This window comes from Catharus ustulatus, chromosome 8 (assembly GCF_009819885.2).
Source record: "Catharus ustulatus isolate bCatUst1 chromosome 8, bCatUst1.pri.v2, whole genome shotgun sequence".
NCBI lineage: Eukaryota > Metazoa > Chordata > Aves > Passeriformes > Turdidae > Catharus > Catharus ustulatus.
This window is the reverse complement of record NC_046228.1, coordinates 35,544,389-35,564,540: the sequence shown is the minus strand read 5'-3', so window position 1 is coordinate 35,564,540 and position 20,152 is coordinate 35,544,389. Positions and strand designations below refer to the sequence as shown.

The 20,152-nt window shown below is 43.1% G+C and overlaps 1 protein-coding gene across 2 annotated transcripts in view; it reads right to left on the bottom strand.

Moving 5' to 3' along the window:
* The window catches only part of CTNNA3 (catenin alpha 3), a 413,367-nt gene that overhangs the window by 53,334 nt on the left and 339,881 nt on the right, over nt 1-20,152 (bottom strand). For both annotated transcript variants that reach the window (XM_033066154.1, XM_033066155.2), the window contains exon 14: nt 6,440-6,532. In XM_033066154.1, coding sequence (XP_032922045.1) covers nt 6,440-6,532 — 93 coding nt within the window. The remainder of the gene's footprint in view (nt 1-6,439; nt 6,533-20,152) is intronic.

Genomic DNA, 20,152 nt, shown 5'->3' with positions numbered 1-20,152 from the left:
CAGCAATTATCAACACACTGCCGTCACTCTGGAATTATACAATAAATGGTTTGTGACTTATTCTGGTTTAGAAAACATTATCTACTACCAATAAAATGGAAAGTGAAGGCCATGGTTGAATTGTTTATAATTAATAAAATGGGTAATCAGTTCTATACATAAGGCATATGCTTTTCAAGCGATGCCTTTTCAGATTTTATTTATGCTAGAATCACTTATCACGGGCCTAGCTTTCTCACTTACACAAATTAAATTACTGAAAATTACAGGTTTCCCAGCATGTACCTGTAATTGCAGTCACAAAATCACACAGAATCCCAGAAGGCTAAGGGTGGAAGGAACCATCTTAGTGGTCAGAATTACCCTACAGAGCGGTCAGAATTAGAAAGCACAACTATTGTGAGGCTATGTCTCCCATGTTGTTGAAAAACCCCAAAATGGGTTACAGAGGGAAGAGAACTTCTATGATCTCATATGTGTTTGCTGCTGGGTGGGTGTCTGTGATATTTCCTAACCCCCAGCTTCAACACTAGTTTGTGTCCAAGATCACAGGCCTGCATCTTGAAACCACAGGAAAGATGACATTTTAATGAGGGAACTGTGACATATAGCATCCTGCTCTCTGCCAACAATAATGAGCTTCAGGTGCAATGAGACATCATCCACTGGAACAAAGAGCAAAGGAAATTATAAATCTGACCTTGGCTTTTCTCTCCTTTCCCTCACAATGCTTTAAAACCATGTCCAAGAAAATAAAGCAATTGTACACAGAGCCTTTTAAGCACAGATTTAACTTTGTATTGGAATAGGCAACACAACAGGAATTGTGAAATAATGATCTAAGTTGAATGACTATTACATGAATGCAGAATTATTTAGTCCAGCAGAAGAAAACTATTTTTTCACTACTTCTAAGACAAAATGTTGTTATTGCAGTAGCAGATAACAGAGTTAGGACTAGGTGAGAGAAGTTATATCTGTAATAGCTCCTTCCTTCTATTAAAAAAAAAAAAAAAAGAAAATATGTTTTTCTTAAATTTCCCTGACTTAACTTTTCTGAAGGCTGCTTGTCCCTGGTAGCTGGAGTCAGTGTTATTTGAATTGTCCCATTTGCAACCTGGTTGACCCTGTGAGACTGGTGTTTCCTTCCATTACTTTCCCATGCTTCAGTCAGCTCCCCACCAAAGAAACTGGACTTTTAAGGCCATGAAAGGACACATGGGGGGTAACTAAGTGGTGAAGTGACTTTTCTCACTGGTACATTGCTGGCCAATGACATCCCAACCCTAAGGAGTGAGCTTTTGCCTACCTTTGTCTCCAGCTGCTCTCCAAGAATTTGACTTTCACATAAACTTTGATTATGCTCTTAAAATCTCAGACTGACATACATTTTTTCTGTCCTGATCCTAAAACCAACGACTGGCCAGATCCACCCCAGCACCACTCTTACCCCTTACAGGGACCAGGAAGGAAAGAAAGGAAACAGAAAGCAGTACAATTCATTCAAACAAAATCAAAGATTTTCCCTTGAAAATTATTTAACATTTGCAGCCTTTTAGGCTGAAATATGTCATGTAACTACAAAGAAGAAAAGTGGAAAACACTGTTTTCCTGCAATTTTGTAAGTCACAAGGAAACAAATCCCAGTTTCCCAAAGGAGCACATGAAAAACTTCTCAGAGCTTTTACAAGCAAGAACACAAAATAACCTGCTCCTCACATAGTGTAGTTATAAGATAAGGGCAGAGAACCCAGAAGCACTGATTCATGTCCCTGCTTTGTCTTGAGACCTGAGGTTTTCATTCCACCAGAGCCTCAAGTAGCCACAAGAAGCCCTCTGGTCTGTTCCTGCCCTCCTGCTGCAGTCAGTTGAACATTTGGAGAAAAATAACAGGACCCCTGCAAAGCACTCCAAGTACAAAAATATATTTCAATCATGCTCTTTCACAATAGCTCCAATCACGAGCTTTACCTGTGTTTTTCTTGAACACACTTTGCTGACTACTGTCATAAAATACACGAGAGCTGAGCCCTGAGCAGGTGAGTGGCATCCCTGCCATGGAACTAGATGATCTCTGAGGTCCTTTCCAAGCCAAATCATTCCCTGACTCTGATCCTATTTGAGTGCCAGTGCGTCCATAAGTGAATTCACAGAGACAGAAGAGATTCTGTTGCAATGTATAAGACGTCTCCACTGCCTTTTACTACTACTTTTCCTGCTGAGAGAATAACTCTGTGAGTTTGGATAAAGAGGTGACAGATGATGTTGGATGTTCAGCATCCACAGCTAAGTGAATCCATGACCCCAGAGATGAGCTGTGTGGGTGTATGATGCTGACAGTGGGGAGAAGAAACTGTGTTTCTTTTGATACTTCCCTATCTGCTCTCACCAGCTGCCTTCCCCCACTTCCAAAAATTGCAGCAAGCCTGCTGAAGTGCAGCATTCCTTAAACAACTTCAGAGAGTGCCTCATTTGTTTTGCCACGACAGTTCTGCTGTATTTTTAGATGCAACATAATTGGATAAACTGAATAAAGAGGTAGAACTATTGGGAGATAGCAAAGTAAGTGTTTAATGCCATTTTTGCATCAGCTTTCACTAAGAAGGTTGGCTTAGATGATGCAACTATGGCATATTAAATGTAGTTTCTCTTTGTCCCAGGGCCATAGGCCTATAGATAAAAAAGCATCATGTCCTAAGTCTGGGCTTCTCCAGAGGTTTGCCACTGGCTTTCATGTCATCCTTACAAATAACCTGGAGAAATAAGGTCTAGGTGCAATCCCCAGTGGGTGGATGTAATACTGGTTAGAAAACTGTTGGCAGAGCACTTATCTAGAACACACAGCAAGCCAAGGGATCCATCAGGAAAAGCTGTGAGGGGAGCTGCCCGGATGCTGGCACTAGTCAATGTTTCCACAGAACCAGCAGTACACACTGCACACTCACAGTGGAAGGGGCCTGCTTTACACCCCAAAGTGAACTTGGGAACTCAGTTGGAAACATCACAGGGTGTGCTGCAGCTGAGACAAGGACAGGCTTTACCCCTAAGAAAAACCACCAGCACGCAGAACGGAGACAGACCCGGCCATGGGCAATTATGTGGGTGCACATCTGTGGCTGATAAAAGGTTGTGCTCTTGGCAGAAAGGAAAACCTCCTTCTGAACTCTGCACACAGCTGGAAATAGTGCAAGCCTCACACCTGTGCTGTTGAGATCACAGGTGGTTGCACACTTTTTGCAATATAAATAGCCTGGACACAAAATTCAAGAACTCATTAGCCAGCTGCAGAGGTACCCAGAGGAGAGAGAGACTAAAAGGAAATGCTACGTTAAAGAGTAAATCAAGGTCACTGAAGTTATTCAATCTGGAGGCTCCAAAAGAGACAGGCCTTAGCAAAAGGATGTACAAGCACATAAAAAAATACATACTGAAAGGAACCTCATATTCTGTGTCCACTGCAGATGAGAGCAAATATGTTCATTGTAACACATGAGGTGTGAGGACAAAAACTTTGCAATGCAACTGTTCCCACAGACGTGTGTGTCAAGAAGAAGTGTATTTATTCTGCCCTGGGCCAAATAGTTGGATCAGCCAAGTTCTTGAGGTCCTTCCCAGCTCTACTTTGTAGAAGTACACAATATTCTGCTACAACCGTGAGTATTTCAGTAACTTAATCGCTCCCCTTTACGGAAACTGGGTTAAAAATTTGCAAGAAAATCAAATGCTTTTGATAGATCATGACTCCTGACACAGAACCTTTTGCTATGTATCGAGTGTCAAAATTACTATTTATAGAACCTGTTCAAAATTACAGTAATTATTTCCATTACCCTTGAATTCTTACTGGTATTTCATGCTTGTGTAGGGCTTTGATGAAAATCAAACTAAATAATTTTCTAAAATTGGCTCTTTTATTACCAAATTAGCACATGATTCCTGTTAACATACATCAACTTTTCATTTAATGTAGGAAATTAAATGTACAGTATTTGCTACTTGAATGAAAATTCCTAAGTAATCTGATGGCAAATCTAACTTCCCTTCTAACAATTTTTTATGCAACTATCAACAGTTCTTTTCGGTCTTTGCTATTTTAACCAGGCTTTCTTCTTAAGAGTTCAGTAGATTTTACAGCTATACAACTGATCGCTGTATTTAAAATGCAATACAAATAAAACAATGAAATAACTCAGCCTGGATTTTCTCATTTACAAAACACACTGAATCAACTTCTTATCACCCCAGAATTGTTGCACAAACACAGTGTGCAATAAAACTATATAAAAAATTACCTTAATCTCAGACATTTTTGTCCATGCATTCACAGCACTGTCTGCAGAACCCTGAGGAAAAAAAATGTGGGTGTGTGGCTGCCTGAAAGAGTTCTGCTCTTGTCACCTCTAAATGGATTAACTTGTGAGGTAAAACACTTTGCCTCTTCCTCAAGATGATCCCCTTAACCTGCAGCAGCAACTTTGAAATCAAGCTAAGCTGTTCTCATCACTAATTTAGTAACTTCAAACACTTAAAGTAATTTTTCCTGATCATTAACATGTACATTGTCTTCTAAGTTGAAAATGAACTGGGCAAAATCTTAGCTGCTCTTGTCTCCAACACAAAACGCCACGGTAACAAACCACTACTTCCCTCAGTGGAATTACACTCATCATGATGGCATTAATTAGTCTGTGATACACCTCCAGAGCTGACTAGACAAATTACACACAACCACCAGAGGAAGATCTCCCTTCCAGCTGGGAACAACTGCATTAGTCCTTGGATCCACGAGCAGTACCTGTTTCTACAGCTAAAGGTTTGATCCTAAGGAACCTCTTTCTCAAGGATGTAAAATCACCCTACAAATAACCATCTTTTTTTATCCAGTTTAAATACTGAGAGATCTCACAGCACATTGCCTCAATTGCCCTGAATCCCCCAGCATGGGATGGTGCCACAGCACTATCATATTCATCTCAGAAATAGGAAATATCTGAGGGAAAAGATCAATGCAGTAACATATTCAAGAGGAGTCAGGAAGATAAATACAAGGTCAAATCTCAGTCCTACTATCTCACCACTAACCTCTACTCTCTCTTTATGGAGACAGAGTCTGAAGGTGTTATTAATAATACATGTCTTTTTTCATACATAAGGGAAACAGGATTTGCTAGTTAAGATGTAGCCTTTGTTATAAGTGGCATACACACATCACATCTGTTTTTATACATTGTGATAAAAACAGAAAGAAAAAAGGCACCAGTTCCCCAATGGAGCAGTGAGAGATGTGACATGGAAGAAATTACAACACTCTGGACAAAGCAAGAGGAACCAAGAGTGCTCCTATGCAGAAAGAATATGGAGCCAGAAATGTATAAACAAAACTAAATTATTACAGCTGAAATGCTCAAGAGAAAGAAGTCAAGGAGAAAAAAAGGCTGTTCTGCAATTCTGCCAAAGCACTTCTGGGACAGGCATTCCTGGTGCCAACCCTGCACACAACAGCCTCCCAATAAAGCTGCTGCACCACACAGAACCACACACTGCCTAAACCTTAACACCTATCTTCCCTACACAGATTCCTCATATTGCTAAATAGCTTCTGGGTATAAATCTTCAAATATCAATATCAAATATCATTCCAAACAAAGGGGCTTTAAATCACTGTTCGTGTTTGGTGCTGCTGCAGCAAACAGATTTGTTAAGACATACTTTAAAAAAAAAGTGTGTGCAGGTGTCTGTCAATATGGTACTTAAGGTTAAGTGCATTTGTATATAATTCAGTCAAAGCTATAATATTCTATTGCTTTTGGGGGGTAATGTGCCATTTATGGCCTTGATAGCAGGATCTGAAATCTAGGAAAATTGTTTCTAAACTACAGACTCAGGTTTTAAGTCATGACCTCTCTCTAGATGCCACAAAAAGAACTATTCACAGAACTGTATTATTTTAGGGAAGAAATGGAAGAAAACTAGAAATGTCCATACTACAGTGCTAAAGTACTGGGGGATTTTAGCTGTATTAACCACAGTCTGTGAGTAAAATCCCTTTCATCTTGAAAGGAGAAGCACATCCCAGAGACATCTCCCCACAGCACAAACCTGTGCCTCTGACTGCTGACAGCCAGCTCCCTACCCTCCACTGTCTTCAGCATCTACTTCTTGCTTTGTGCCCTCCCAAGTATGTGTTATTTATGGTTTTCTTTTCAAAGAAAAACATGCCCTTTAAAGAAGTACTCTGCTTTAGCTGAGAAGTGGAAGATCATGCATGAAAATGAGATCTTTGAAAGCTTTAGTGGATCTTTTCTTATTACATTGTGATAGTAAGTATTGCTTGCATTTTGCTAGTAAGAACACTTGAACAGTGAGGTGGTTTGTTAGAAGAGAAGCCAGCAGCACTTCCCCTGCTCCCACTGCTCCTGCATCCCCTGGTCACACCTACCCGATCAGTCTTGCCCTCGGTCTGGACGCTGGTACGGCTGCGCGCATCGTGCTCGTCCTCCAGGTCAGACACATCCTCCAGCTCCTCAGGTGTCTGGGGAAAGGAGCAAAGGGTTACTCTGTGGGGAGCAGAGCGTCACTCTGTGTGGGGAGCAGAGCGTCACTGTGTGGGGAAAGGAGCAAAGGGTCACTCTGTGTGGGGAAAGGAGCAGAGTCTGTGTGCCCTGGGAACCTGGGTGCTCATTCCAACACATGAGGTTGGCTCTAAGACCAGCTCTGACCAACACCAAAGAGCCCCGCTCCAGCCCTCACTCAGCTCTGGGTTTAAATTGTTGCTGCTAGCAAAGGTGTCCAATAAGAAATCTTTACATAACAAGAATGGATTGTGAATGTTTCACTTACCACTTCTATTAAGCAGCACAAGTTCCTGCACTACCAGAAAAAATAAGTGTCCTTAATTTGTTATTTGTTTTTATGCATGGCATTATTTCATATGCCACTGTCCGTTCTAGTCACATCAACTGCCTGTTGATTCTGTGATTCTGCTTCATTTATAACAAGAAATTTTCTGTACAATCCAGGTCTTCAGATTTATTTACTGCCTCTCTTTTACCAAAATATTATCAAAAGAAAAGGGGTTTCATGTAGAAGTTCTGAATTTTAACATAAATAACATAGCAAAAAACCACAATGAACGTGACTTTATAAAGGACACTAAATATAACATTAAAAGCAAGTTTCTTCTATCAGCAAAACTGCACAATGAAGCATACAAGGTTTTTGGGATTACAAACCACTTAAAAAATAGTATTGGTTCTGCCAATGCAATAGAGCACTCAAGAAATTTTCCTTTACTGAGTAAATTCACATTTTTAAGAAGTAAAACTATACAGAACCAAGTTCTACAAAGCTTGTGACAGATCCACCACCACCCTGACACTCAGAGTTCCAATTAGAGGGAAATCCTGATGTTCTGAGTCCCCCAAAGCCTGACATTCCAAGAGAAACATGACAAGACCAGGACTATCAGATTATCTCAAGTAGAAGACAGGCAGAAAGAAACCAAGCCATTACTTTTACCCAGTTTTCAATCAAGATAAGTTTTTAATCCAGCATTGCTGTACATTCTCACCTTCATTTACTCTCAGGCATATACAAAGAGTATCTGTTGAGAGGGACACCACAGGGCTCTCTGGTTTTCTTTCTAGGTCCCTGGCAGAGTAATGGCACTGCAATAACCTGAATTATTCCACCTGCATGCATTTGTGTCCTTTGGGACAGAACGTCTCTGGTCAGAGGGTGGTACATAAACCACCAGCAGCAGCCTTGAGACAAGGCTCCAACAGCACTCTATTGCTTCAGCAGCACACAGACAATTTCACTCACTGAAGAAAATCATCATTTCTATGAGATAACGCTGCACGAAATAACTCAATGGTGGTGCACAAGCTGGTAGAAATAGAATGCTGGGGGTGATAAATACACCTGAACTTCCTCAAGAAAACAGGCAATCAATTTTTGGGACAAAGATAAGCCTAATACTACACTGCTGAAGTGGTGGGAAGGAACATCCTATTTTCAGGCAAAGACTAACACTGTGATGAAGTCAGAGTTTTAATACTGGAATTAGACCTAGTAAGAATTCCACAGTAGCTAAAGGTTGTTACCATACAAAACTTGCTGGAAAAAGCTGAAGTATGAAAGCAAAATGAAATTTTGGTGGTGGTGGGTATCCCTGCAATTAAAAAAAAAATAAAAAATCACAAAATCACTTTAATTGAAACATTTAGGGACACTCTTATTAGAGGACCAATAACATAAAGGATATTAAAACAGAGGAACCTCAGCTTCTCAGGACCACACTGACTCCCTCAGACAGGTAAGAGCCTTGATAAAGTTTACAGGAAAAAGAAATAATTTTCCTTTTAAAGTTAAACCATACTTGGGTTATTAATACAATTTTTAAAACTGCATTGTGATTCTTGGGTTTTGATAAAATTGCAGTAATTTCACGAATACAAGCCGCACCAATTTGACTAAGATTTTGCTCCTAAACCGGAAATGCGGCTAATACGCAGGAGCGGCTAATATGTGAATAATTTTCTGACATTTACAACCTCAGAAGTGCCAGCCAGAGTGCCGAGCCGAGCAGCTGCAAAGTCGGCATTTTGCGATTGTTACAAATTGTTACTCTGTTGCACCACGGGTGGAGCCTGGCTGCCTGCAGGCAGCACGGGGGGCGGGGAGAGAGGAGGGAGAGCTCTTTCTTTCCCTCCTCTGCCGCAGCCCCGGGAAGAGACGGGGGGACCCGGGCCGCCACTGCCATGGCCCAGGGAGGAGGGGGGGGACTCGGGCCGCCACTGCCACGGCCCGGGGAGGAGGGGGGGGACCCGGGCCGCCACTGCCGCGGCTCTGGGAGGCGGCGGGGGACCCGGGCCGCCACTGCCGCAGCCCGGGGAGGCGGCAGGGGGCTCCGTCCCTGCCCGTCGCTGTGGGAGTAGGGGGGGCTCCGTCCCTGCCTGCCACCACAGGGCAGCGCCGGGCCGTGGTGACCGAGCCCAGTGGCAGCGGCGGCTGGCCCCCAGTGGCCCCGCCGAGCGGCAGCGCTGAGCTGGGCTACCTGGCCCCGTCGGCAGCCCCTAGCGGGCCGAGCCTGCACAGCCCAAGCCGAGCCAGTAAACCCCGCCCTGCCACCGTTCTGTTACTTTTTGGCAACTTTGTTGCATGCGGGTCCTCGCTGTGAATGACAGAGCGGCTTATACTCGGGTGCAGCTTATTTATGGACAAAAAATGAAATATTTGCCAATACCCAGAGATGCGGCTTATACTCAGTGTGGCTTGTATTCGTGAATTTACTGTAGTTTGGAATTTTTTTCCCCAGTGATCATAAAGCTGGATTCATGGCAGCAGAGCACCATTTCTTCCTGGGTAAACAGGTACCTGAGAATCTCACACTTCCAATATAGGGTTTCCTTCTTCCACAAAACACGGAATTCAAAATGTTGTGACAGGGCAGAATAGTTAATAGCTTTAAGACAGTCACATTATGCATAGGTGAATTTTAGGTAATGTGTTTAAGAGCGTTACACCATCATTGTCCCACAACAAACTGTATATATTTACAAAATGGTTAATTTTGGGCCATCGAGAGAATTTTGTAGAATTTCACTGATACTATTTTTCTGAGAACTCAGGCTATGTAAATATTACCAGCCTCAACAAGCAAACATTAGCAAAGAGGTCAGCAAAAGGACAGCAGGATAAGACACCTCTCAATGGCAGTCTCAGGTAAGCTTTCCAAAGATGAAATCATCTTTGTATTCATCTGATCTGGCACTTTACAAAGTGCAAGTGTAGAGCAGAGATCTCCTTCCAGCTGCACTGGCACAGGGATTCCCTCTCCAGAACACTGACTCAGGGTATAAGTGCTGCTCACTCAAACCCCTCGTCAGCTAAAAGCTGTCAGAAACCTGCCACATTTTGAATTGTTGGTACCACAGAATTCAGAAAAACCAAACAAACCTATCCACTATTTACTACATCTCCGAGACACACCAGTATCTGCTCACACGAATATTCCATGTGTCAACACACGGCTACTGAAAAGGAATGTTTGATGACTGCCTGGTTAAACGAGTACGAATAAACATGAGGGCCTGCAACACAAAATAGTGTGTTAGCACATTAACAAACAGAAACTGTGCACAGGGAGAACTGCACAGCTTGAGTTCTGGAGTGAGAAGTATGGAGGAAAGCTCAAAGTATTGTTTAGGACTCCTAACAGGTGTCTTATCAACTGCAAGTGAAGGAAGAGGCAGAGATTCGAGTACTGTAGTAATTGACACAATGAACACAAGACATAAATGACAAATTCACTGTGAGACATACAAAGTATGGAATTTCCAGTAAATATAAGGAAGAATGCAGAGGGGTAAAATAAAGCACAAGACTCCAGTCAGCAACAATCTACAGACTCGTGTAACACAGTGGTAAACAGAGTTTAGAAGCAAATTTGAACAGAAAGAAAATCAGGTTTCCAGCAGCCACAGGAGCAGAACTCCTGAACAGTCTTCCACAGAGGTGCTGGAGGAGGGAGAATTCATTGCAAGATGAAGCCTGAGCAGCCTGCACTCCAAACAAGGGGATGGAGCAGCTGGCAGTAAGGGCAGGGCACGAGGGTGTGCAGGACACCTTCCCCAGCTCTGGCTCAGGGCTGCAGGAGATTCCTGTCCTTTGTGAAAAGCCTCTGTTGATCCTGACAAAAATGCATTCAAGTGTATTCCTACACATCCATTCTAGGTTCTAATTCCATTACTGGGGCTGACAAGCTACACAAGTAGCATGTGCTCCTTTTCACATTCCAATGATTGCAATAAATCTGCATTCTCAGTGGGTTTGCTGCTGAAGACTCAGGCTGAGGACTCCAAGTTGTATTTATAGCAAAGTCTAATACTGATGGATTTGACTCCTTGCTGGTAATCAACTCCAAGCCACAACAGCAAGTCATTACTACTGCACCCGAGTGATTTCAGGATATGAATTACCTTTTCATCTATTAAATGAAAACCACCCTCTGACAACAAACCTTTTAATTTGCTTTTCTACAAGGATTTTAAAGAGAATAATTAATAAAACCAAGGTCTGTCCCTAGTCTTTAGATCTCTGCCAGCTTTTCTAAACTGGTTGCAAATGGGCTTTTTGGTTTACCTGGTTTTTAATCCAAGCTTTGTAGAACAATTTATTTGGTTAAGTTTCACAGCATCTTCTCCAACACTAAGTTTTTCATGCAAACTCTACTCAAAATTTATCATCCAAAGACCTTTATCTACCATTTGCTTGTAAAGGTCACATACAACCCATGGAACCATCAATCCTTCCAATAAAGGGTCTCAGCTGCTAGAACATAATGCAGAGCCAGGTCCAAAATCTCAAGATACACAATGTAAATGGACAAACAGGCATCATGGTGTGAAAAAAGCCATCTCCTCTTATCTAACAATCAATTAAATGCTGACCTGCATACTGTCATCATTGCTCTTATGCTTTATCTTGGTTTCCACAGCCCCATCAATTTTTTTTTTGTCCACAGATCAATACTAAAATACAGAGTAGACTAACACCTGAACAGGAGCTAAGTTGATGAGTGATGTCTCTATTTTACTCCTGCAAATGCACTTATTTGTGCTATGTAAATCCTACAGCACAGCAGTAATGGCTGTGAGCACTCCAGGAGGATCAGAGTTTGTCTATTATGTCCTTCAGTGAGCACGCAATAGCTTTACAGAGATTATCAGTGCTACTGTGGACATTTTGAACACTTCATCCTGTCAGGTTGCACGTCACTCAGTGTAACAAACCATGCTACATGTGTCACAAATGCAAAAACATCATGCTCTGCAAATATTTACCTGCTGACTGATATTTCTGTGTATTAGTCACAACATCACCATTATCTCACACTTAATTCTGCCAGGTGATACACTGACAGAGCAAGAGTTGTGATGCACTAGAAAGACAAGAAACTGCAAGCATTGTTTATCTTTTCTGACTAGCTGAGTAAGAGCCTTGCATAATTGTTGCTATCTAGTAATTTAAAGTACTTATCATGTTTTTGTTAAAAGTAGTTGAGTGTTGAGAACAATAAACCCCACATCATGAAAGTCAAATTAAATACTGCCTTCTTAATCTGTCAATATTGTGACATCTCAATACTATGGTAAATACAATCCCCTCTGTTAAAGACAATCACAGCTCTATTCTTGAAATCTATTCTTGGCAATTCCCTTAAATTGGTATCTTTAGCATACCATATTCCACATTCCTGGGGATACTGCTAAAAAAAAAAAAAAATTTAATTACATCAGAGAGCAGAATTCTGTCTGATAGAAGGACTGTCACCAGGCCCTGGCAAGGAATTTGTCATCAAACAATAGTAAAATCATTAACCTGCCATAGTCCATACACATTTTCATTTTCCAATGTAGGTACTAAACATGTCTTGTTACTAGAGAAAATTCTGCAAAATACTTCTTTAGATTATTAAAGTTGTAATTCCCATTAAGATCAGTGAAAATATAAACTTTGGTGCAGAACAAAGAATTTAATAATGAGAATAAGTAGTGACCTTTGACACTGAAAGGTTAAAGTATTTTCAATAATAAAAAATGTTACAGGACAAAGAGTAGAGGTTTTAAAACTAAGAAATGCTGTGAACCCACAGCATGGGGCAAAAGTTGCCTTGTTGTTACTAGATGCTTGGAGGTTTTGTCTGCTCATTTCACAAGTCATCCTATGACATTCTGCTCCAGATTAAGCCCAGAAAAGCTAAAATGAATCGCCATTAGGGACAGCAAGGCAGATCAATATCCTGACTCCATGTGACAGCTCCTGTGCTTCCAGGTATCACTGGGCACAGCCAGGAGATGCTGAGCAGCATAACTGAAAAGCCTCCAGTGAAAAATCTGAGTGCTGCCCTCTGAAAATCCTTTCAAAGAAAAACTGTGAACTTGGCACGGCTAAGTCAATTGGCAGTCAATTTAGCAGCTGTTTTCTATCCCAAGGTACCCTTTTTGTGCTGGGAACACGCATGTTGGCCCTGTTTTCATTGCTGCTTCTTCCCTTTCCACGTCAGTACTTTGTACGTATGCCACTCTCACATAATGCCTACAGCAATTCAAGAGATTTACTCCTGGAAATACTGACCTAGTTATGATGCACAAAAGCTCTGAATGTATCTTTAAAAAGTTGGGGTAAACTTAAGAGCAGCCTGAAAATCCCATACAGTAATGGTATTGCAGCTGAAAGGGTCGAAAGAGAGCAGAGTAGGATTTACAAGCAAGGTTACAGTTTTATAAAACCAACAGCATAACCAGAAAAGAAGCTAAGATTTCAGGGGTGCAAATCCTTCACCAGGTTACCTGAGGACTCAACTTAGGAACCTGGAAGCTTTATTTTTTTCCAGTTATTTTATTTCAAGGAAGCACTTTTTGGAGTATAACTTTTTTAAAAGAATTTCAAATCCCTAAGAACAAAATATGATCAAACACAGGTAATACAATCACAGAACCCTGCTGTAACCCAAGCCCCTGCCTTGATTCCACAAGAACCATGACAACTGATACACAGCTTCATGCAAAGCACAGCCTTTGCTTATGTTTATTCAATTGGAAAAATCACCATATGGCTTAGAAGATCCCATTCTAAACTCAGAAAACTAATAATTAACAAGACTAGAACAGTAGGTTTTAATATAAGTGATTTGTTCTTCAGCAAACTAAAATGTAATCCTTGTTTCCTCTGCTGGGTTGACATACATTTGCTCCATCTAGTGGGAAGCTAATTAAGACATTTCATTTGTAATGGAAATACTTGTTAAGCTGTTTAAAAATGAATGTGAAAAACTAATTAAGCCATTCTTCTTTCACTAGTAATCTTCATAAAGCAAATTATATATGGCCTTATATATGTTTGAAATAGGTTTGTAAACATCACTTCAACATCTGAAAAAGAGGAGATTAGACCTTGTTTTCTCTCTCTCAACTGTCTGTATTAAAGATAAACTGAAACATCTTTGCTGTCAGCCTGGCTAACCTCAAAGGCAGCCAGAAAGGTGCTCTGTGTTTTGCCTCTGAGAAAATTCATAGTGGTTCCCATTTTTAAAAAAGGCCAGAGGAACAAACTGACCAAGCACAGGCAGCTCACCCTCCCACCAGTGCCTGCAGTGTTATGGTCTGAGTGTCCCTGAGAAGCTCTCCACAGCATGTCCCAGGTGCTGTCACCAAGCTGGGCCATGAGCCTTTGGTGCTGGGCTCAGAGGGCAGCGCTGCCCAGGCTGTGCCCACTTGGGACCAGAGGAGCACCCCAGGTGTGTGTGAGGTCAGGGCTGCAGGACCCCCCCGCCAAGGGCTGTGGGAGCACACACCTGGCACATTGCCCTGACACCAGGCAGGAACTCCAGTGGCCTCAGAGCCAGGGCTGCCATCCACACGCACTGATGGACTCTGAGCTGACAGGAGGCTTCTCAAACTCACCCAGGGAAAACGCAAATACTGGCACCTAGAAAGGCAGAGGCTACAAAAAGAACAAGACTGGGCTGCCGGACTTCAGAGCAGACCAGCTCAAAAGGACCTTGGGCTCTTGGCACAAAGAACTAGGCAGGAGCCAGCAGTTTTCCTTGGCTGCAACACACAGCATCCTGGGACGGAGTGGGGTGTGGCAAGTTAAATCCCCTTCTGAGAACCACACAGATGAAACTGTACTTTAAAACCACATGACAGAGACTGACTTCCTGCAGAATCTCCCTTTCCTCTCCAGAAGCCTTCATTTTTTGTGGAGGAGAGTACAGTAATTTCACAACCATAAGGCGCACCGGACTATAAGGCGCACCCCCCGGGAGCTGGCACATTTCGCAACTTTATAGATCAGATAAGGCGCACCGGACTATAGGGTTCACTTTGTTTTTGCAGGGAGGCTCCGCCCCCAGCGCCCCCCACACACTTGCTGGCTGAGGCCCCGCCTCAACCCGGTAGCCATTGGCCCCCGGGCCTGCCTGTACCCGGCGGGGCCGGGCTATGTCTGCCACTGCTCCGTGCAGCGTCCCCAGGGCCCCGCTGCTACAGAAGTTCCCTGGCGCTTCAGGTGTCACACGCCCCCCTGGTGCACCGGGAACCCCGCACTGCCCGTGCGCTCTGGGAGTCCCCTGGCGCTCCGGGTGACCCAATGCCAGCAGGCTCACCCTGCGCCGCCACTGCCCCGATGCCGGCAGGCTCGCCCCGTGCCGCCGCTGCCCCAATTCTGGCAGCTTTTCCTCCCAACGCAGTGGCCGCCCAAGTTCCGGCGGCTTTCCCCCTCCCCACACAGCGGCCACCTCGATTCTGGCGGCTTTCCCCCTCCCCACACGGCGGCCGCCCCAATGCCGGCGGGCCCGCCCTGCGGGGCCATCTCCCCAATGCCGGCGGCTTTGCCCCCCCGCCTGGGCTGCGTCGCCGCTCTCTCACACCCCCGCGCAGCCACCACCCTGATGCCGGTAGCTTTGCCCCCCAGCCCGGGCTGCGTCGCCGCGCTTTCCCCGCCCCTCCCGCCCCACGCAGCCGCCGCCCCAATGCCACTGGGCTCGCCCCGGCCTGGTGCTGGCCTGATGCTGCCGGGCGGGCTCTGCTCGGCTGGGGACTGTTGCAGGCTCACACTTCCGGAGTGGCAAATGTTGCAACTTTGTACATCAGATAAGGCACACCGGACTATAAGGCACACTTCCTGTTTCAGGGGAAAATTTTAGTCAAAAGGGTGCGCCTTATAGTCATGAAATTACTGTGTATTCCAAAGCCAAAACAACACCACTGTTTCCAGGTAGATGAAATGCAGAAATAAACTGCTTTTGGAATACATCCATATATTAAAGGCAAAAACAGTGCAGCAAATATCTCAGTTTGACTGTGTGAAAAACATTTCAGGGCTCAGAAATGACAAGAAACAAGAGACAAAAAGAGACAATTCAGAATTTCACAAGAAATGTGGGTTTATCAGATGAATAAAGCCTGAGCAATGGTAGCCCCCTCAGCAAAGATTTCTAACATGTCAAATCAATCTGTTTCTGTTACATGAATTATGCTAAATGATCACACAAAAAATTCTCTTGGATACATTAATATATTCCTCAGCAAAAGGTTGCCAATGATAAGTGCATTTTTCAAACTGGAGCAGATGAAATTATTAACTACAACCTCAACATCTGCTCAAGCCTCTTCAGCCTCCACTGACTCTCTGTATATCTGAGCTGAAAGTAAAACAGATCTTCTTTAGAAGAGATACGAAGAGTGAGCCTGTCCATCACAAACTCATTCCTCACTGAAAAATGCACACTGTAATGCAGAGCCTGCTTCTCAAATACAGGCACCACTGCTGTCATCCTTCCCACACAGTCCCACCCAGGACATGACAATTGTCAAGCACCAATTTCTGCTTTAGCAGTCATTCCTCCCAGACACCCAGACAATGGAAATAAAACCACCCTAGCCTGTGTCCATCACTTTCATTCCTGCTTTTAATTATCAAGATGCCCAGGACACACATCCACCAACCTCAGTCATTCAGTAACCAATAATGTTCAAGTGAATGCTAAGTGTTAGCTGACGTGGAACTAAGGAACCCATCAAGGCCACCTCTGTGCAAACCAGCCTTCATGTCCCAAATCACTAATTGCATTCTGCTTTGGGAGGCTGAGAGACTTCATTACCACACAGGCTCTCCAAGCAAAGTGGAATTAAATACACACAACCCTCCACAACTGCCCCTCAAAGAACAATAGTTCAGGTCTAGCTTCTGAAAAAATTCCTTATTACATTATTTTCTTAGTGTTTTGTAAATGCTAAAATTCCTGTTTGTACATGAAATTAATTCTTCCATCTGGGAAGGTTTCATGACCAAGTTCTGTGAAAGGCAATGTAGAATATTCCCCTCTAAGACATCAAATGAAAGTTATTCAGATCAGTACTTTGCACATTTTTTCACAATATGCAGCTCTGACAGCCTCTTCTGCCCAGGGAAAGAGGAGAGACTCAACACAACTCTGTCATCTGCTAACAGACCGATACAGATAAAACTGGCACAAAGTCAAGCACGAGATCCTCTAATAGAGATGAAAATTAACCAAAATCATGTATAAAACTTGGTTGTCTTCACATCCAAACTGGATCTTCCCCTTGTAGTCAGAGCTTATTCTCTTTGTATGCATTGTGAATATGTAACACAGTCTTGTGCACCAACATTTTACATCAATGAAAACAGCTATTCCACCTTCCCTTCTTTCCCCTTTGCCTCTCTGTTACCTGGGCTAATTAGGATGAACATATTTGGTGTTTTGTTCATAGGTCACAATTTCTAGTGCTCTGGTTATTGTAGCTGCAATAAACCAGAGCGCACTTGCTTAAACAACTAGGGAATTCTGGAGGTTTTCACTGCTCACTTTGGGACATAAACCCCCTCTTCTGAATAACTGCAACCAACTGTAACTCAGTAAAACCTTGCTTCATTGCATGGTCTGAAATTAGTCTTTCAGACATCTCCAGTATTATCTGGCAGAACAGTAAATGAACAGCAAATGAACAGTAAGGGAACAGCTAAAAATAATAAATCTAAACACAAATTAACCATAAGCAGCCTAAATTTAATCAGTAACTGGCACTGATAGAAATATTTTTATCCCACGGTAACAGATTTTAAAAAGTCTTTCTTACAACAACAGAACAGAATATGGGTCCTTTTTTATTCAAAGAGGAAAACACACACGATAAATACTTGCTAGAAAAGCACCAGGAGTTACAGGGGAGCACAGGCTAAAGAGGATGCAGCAGCCTCACATTCCTGAAAACAAAGGCAAGCAGACTGCTGTAAATACCTGAAGGCACAAAGACATCAAATCATATGACATATGCCCTCCCTTCAACAGAGAGCTGAGCCTCCACTGCAAGTACTGGATCAAGTGCTGAGCACTACACTTCCAAAGGAAAGACACAGCCAGAGAACAGGATCCAACAAGCATCAGCACGGTGTGAAAAAAACCAAAACAGGCTTTAAGTGTGCAGGAAACAAGCAGAAGGAGATCATCCATCCTTGGTGGAAGTGCTTTAAGGTGCCATGAGGAGATGTGTGGAGTGCATTAAAGGAAGAACCTTCTGAAGGGAATGGAGTGGGACTGACGGCTTGAAGGCACCCTCCAGCTGCTAGCTGAGGATGTTTCCAAGAACAGGTCAGACAAATGAACACTGGGAATTATTTCAAGTTAATCCTGATCTGCACAGGAGACAGTAGTGATAGAGTTAGTTCAGTATCTTTAGAACACGTATTTGGTTGCTGCATTTATCTTAGGTCAGATCAAAATCAGAATTTCTCTTAGTTACCCTTTTCCAAAGAGACTGACACCCTGTGGGAAGGCCAGTTTTCAGGCTTTACAGAAGATAATTCCTACACTACTTTAGTATGAGGCATGAGAAGAGAATCTGCATATAAACAACACAAGACAAACTCTAAGGTAAGAGGAGAGAAAACAGAAAATAAATGAAAAAAAGGAGGGGAAGGAAAAGAAATGAAGAGGATACAAAGAAACACCATTGTGAGAGGCAGGACAATGCACAGCTATGCCTGTGATGCAGGACCATGAACACTATGCTCCATCTTTGTGGTAAGCTATTCGTGTGGGTTGCTGAATGGTCCCTGACAGGAATTTCAATTGATCCTCTTACCTTCTCTTTGTATTGGAGGATGGTATTTCTTGGGAATTAATACTGCTCTCAACCTTTTTTTCTTCCCCAGGCATTAGACAAATCTCAGAGCTCATCAACATACGCAAGAATAAACAAAAAGGAGTGGAAATGTATCACAGCCTAAACCCAAACTCTGCCAGGTAGAAGCTGCCAAAGCCCTGAGGTATCTTGGCAGTCCCACAGACTGAGTAGGACTGAACCATTCCATCTCTAAAGAGACAGGCTGCAGGCAATACTTGCTGCTGAGCTTTCTGCAAGAGAAATACCAGGAGAAAAAGCAGCTTTTTACTGATGAACTGAACATAACCTAAAATCTCATCTCAGTTTTACTCTACCAGGTAAGAAACGTGGTAATTTTACAGGCAGGAAACAGTCCTGTTAATTGTAAATTCAGTATGTTCTAAAAATGCATGGTGCAATTTAATATGCCATTTAATAACCCAAACATGCGAACAAGACCAACAATACAGCAGCAACACTATCAGATAGGATGATCTTTTCATTCAGGAAAAAATAACTCCCTTTCTGCAGTTAAAGGACAAGTAGGGTGAGTCACCTGTTTTCTGACCTGTAAATTCCCTATAAACTGCACGAGCAAATCAAGCAGCCCAGTCTGAGATGGAGGAAACTGGAAGGTGTAAGGTTTAAGGCTGCATTAATGGAATGGAACCACCAAGTGGAAAGAAAAGCCTAAGTTTAGGCAGACACAATTTCAGGCTTCATCTCTCTTGGGGTCTGGCTCCATTTCAGCAGTAACTGATTAACTGCAAACCCCAGCATTGGCAAATTAATTCACAATTTCCACTGATGTTGCTGTGCTTAAAATCTGGGTAAGTTCTGCTTCAGGCTCCACTTACCAAGGTGACAAGCATATGTTTTATTGGCTGCCCTCTGAGCAGCCAGACTGAGCTGCACACTCCCCTAGTCCAGGGCACTGGTGTGACTTTGCACCACTTCAAGCACATAACCAGGTACCGTGATAGTTTTACCTTTGTTTGCTGTGTTTAGCATTCCCTCCCTAAAACAGCAACAATTATTCATGCCTGTTCTTCATTTGCTGAACGTTAATTCAGTCTCGTGCTTGTTTCTTTACACACTTGGAATGCAGTTTTCCCAAACCCACAAGAATTTCAGTGTATCTGATATGGTCTCCCTGTGGGGCCAGCCAAGCATCCAGCCATGGTGTGCCCTGCTCAGGTGGGATGTCAGACTGGCTTCTCCCTAGGGCAGGAGGGACCAATCCCCATCCTGAGAACACATCAGCAACAAGCATACAGCTTCCATGTGCTGATGTGATCTCCTCCATGCACAAACCCCACACTGATCATGAGATAGGCAAAAGGCAGCAGAGGTGTGACGGATACAATATCCACAGGCAGAACTATGGATGCCAGCCCCACACAATTAGTGTGGCCAAGCCCATCCATGCCTGCCCTGCAGGACTACAGCCAGCCAGT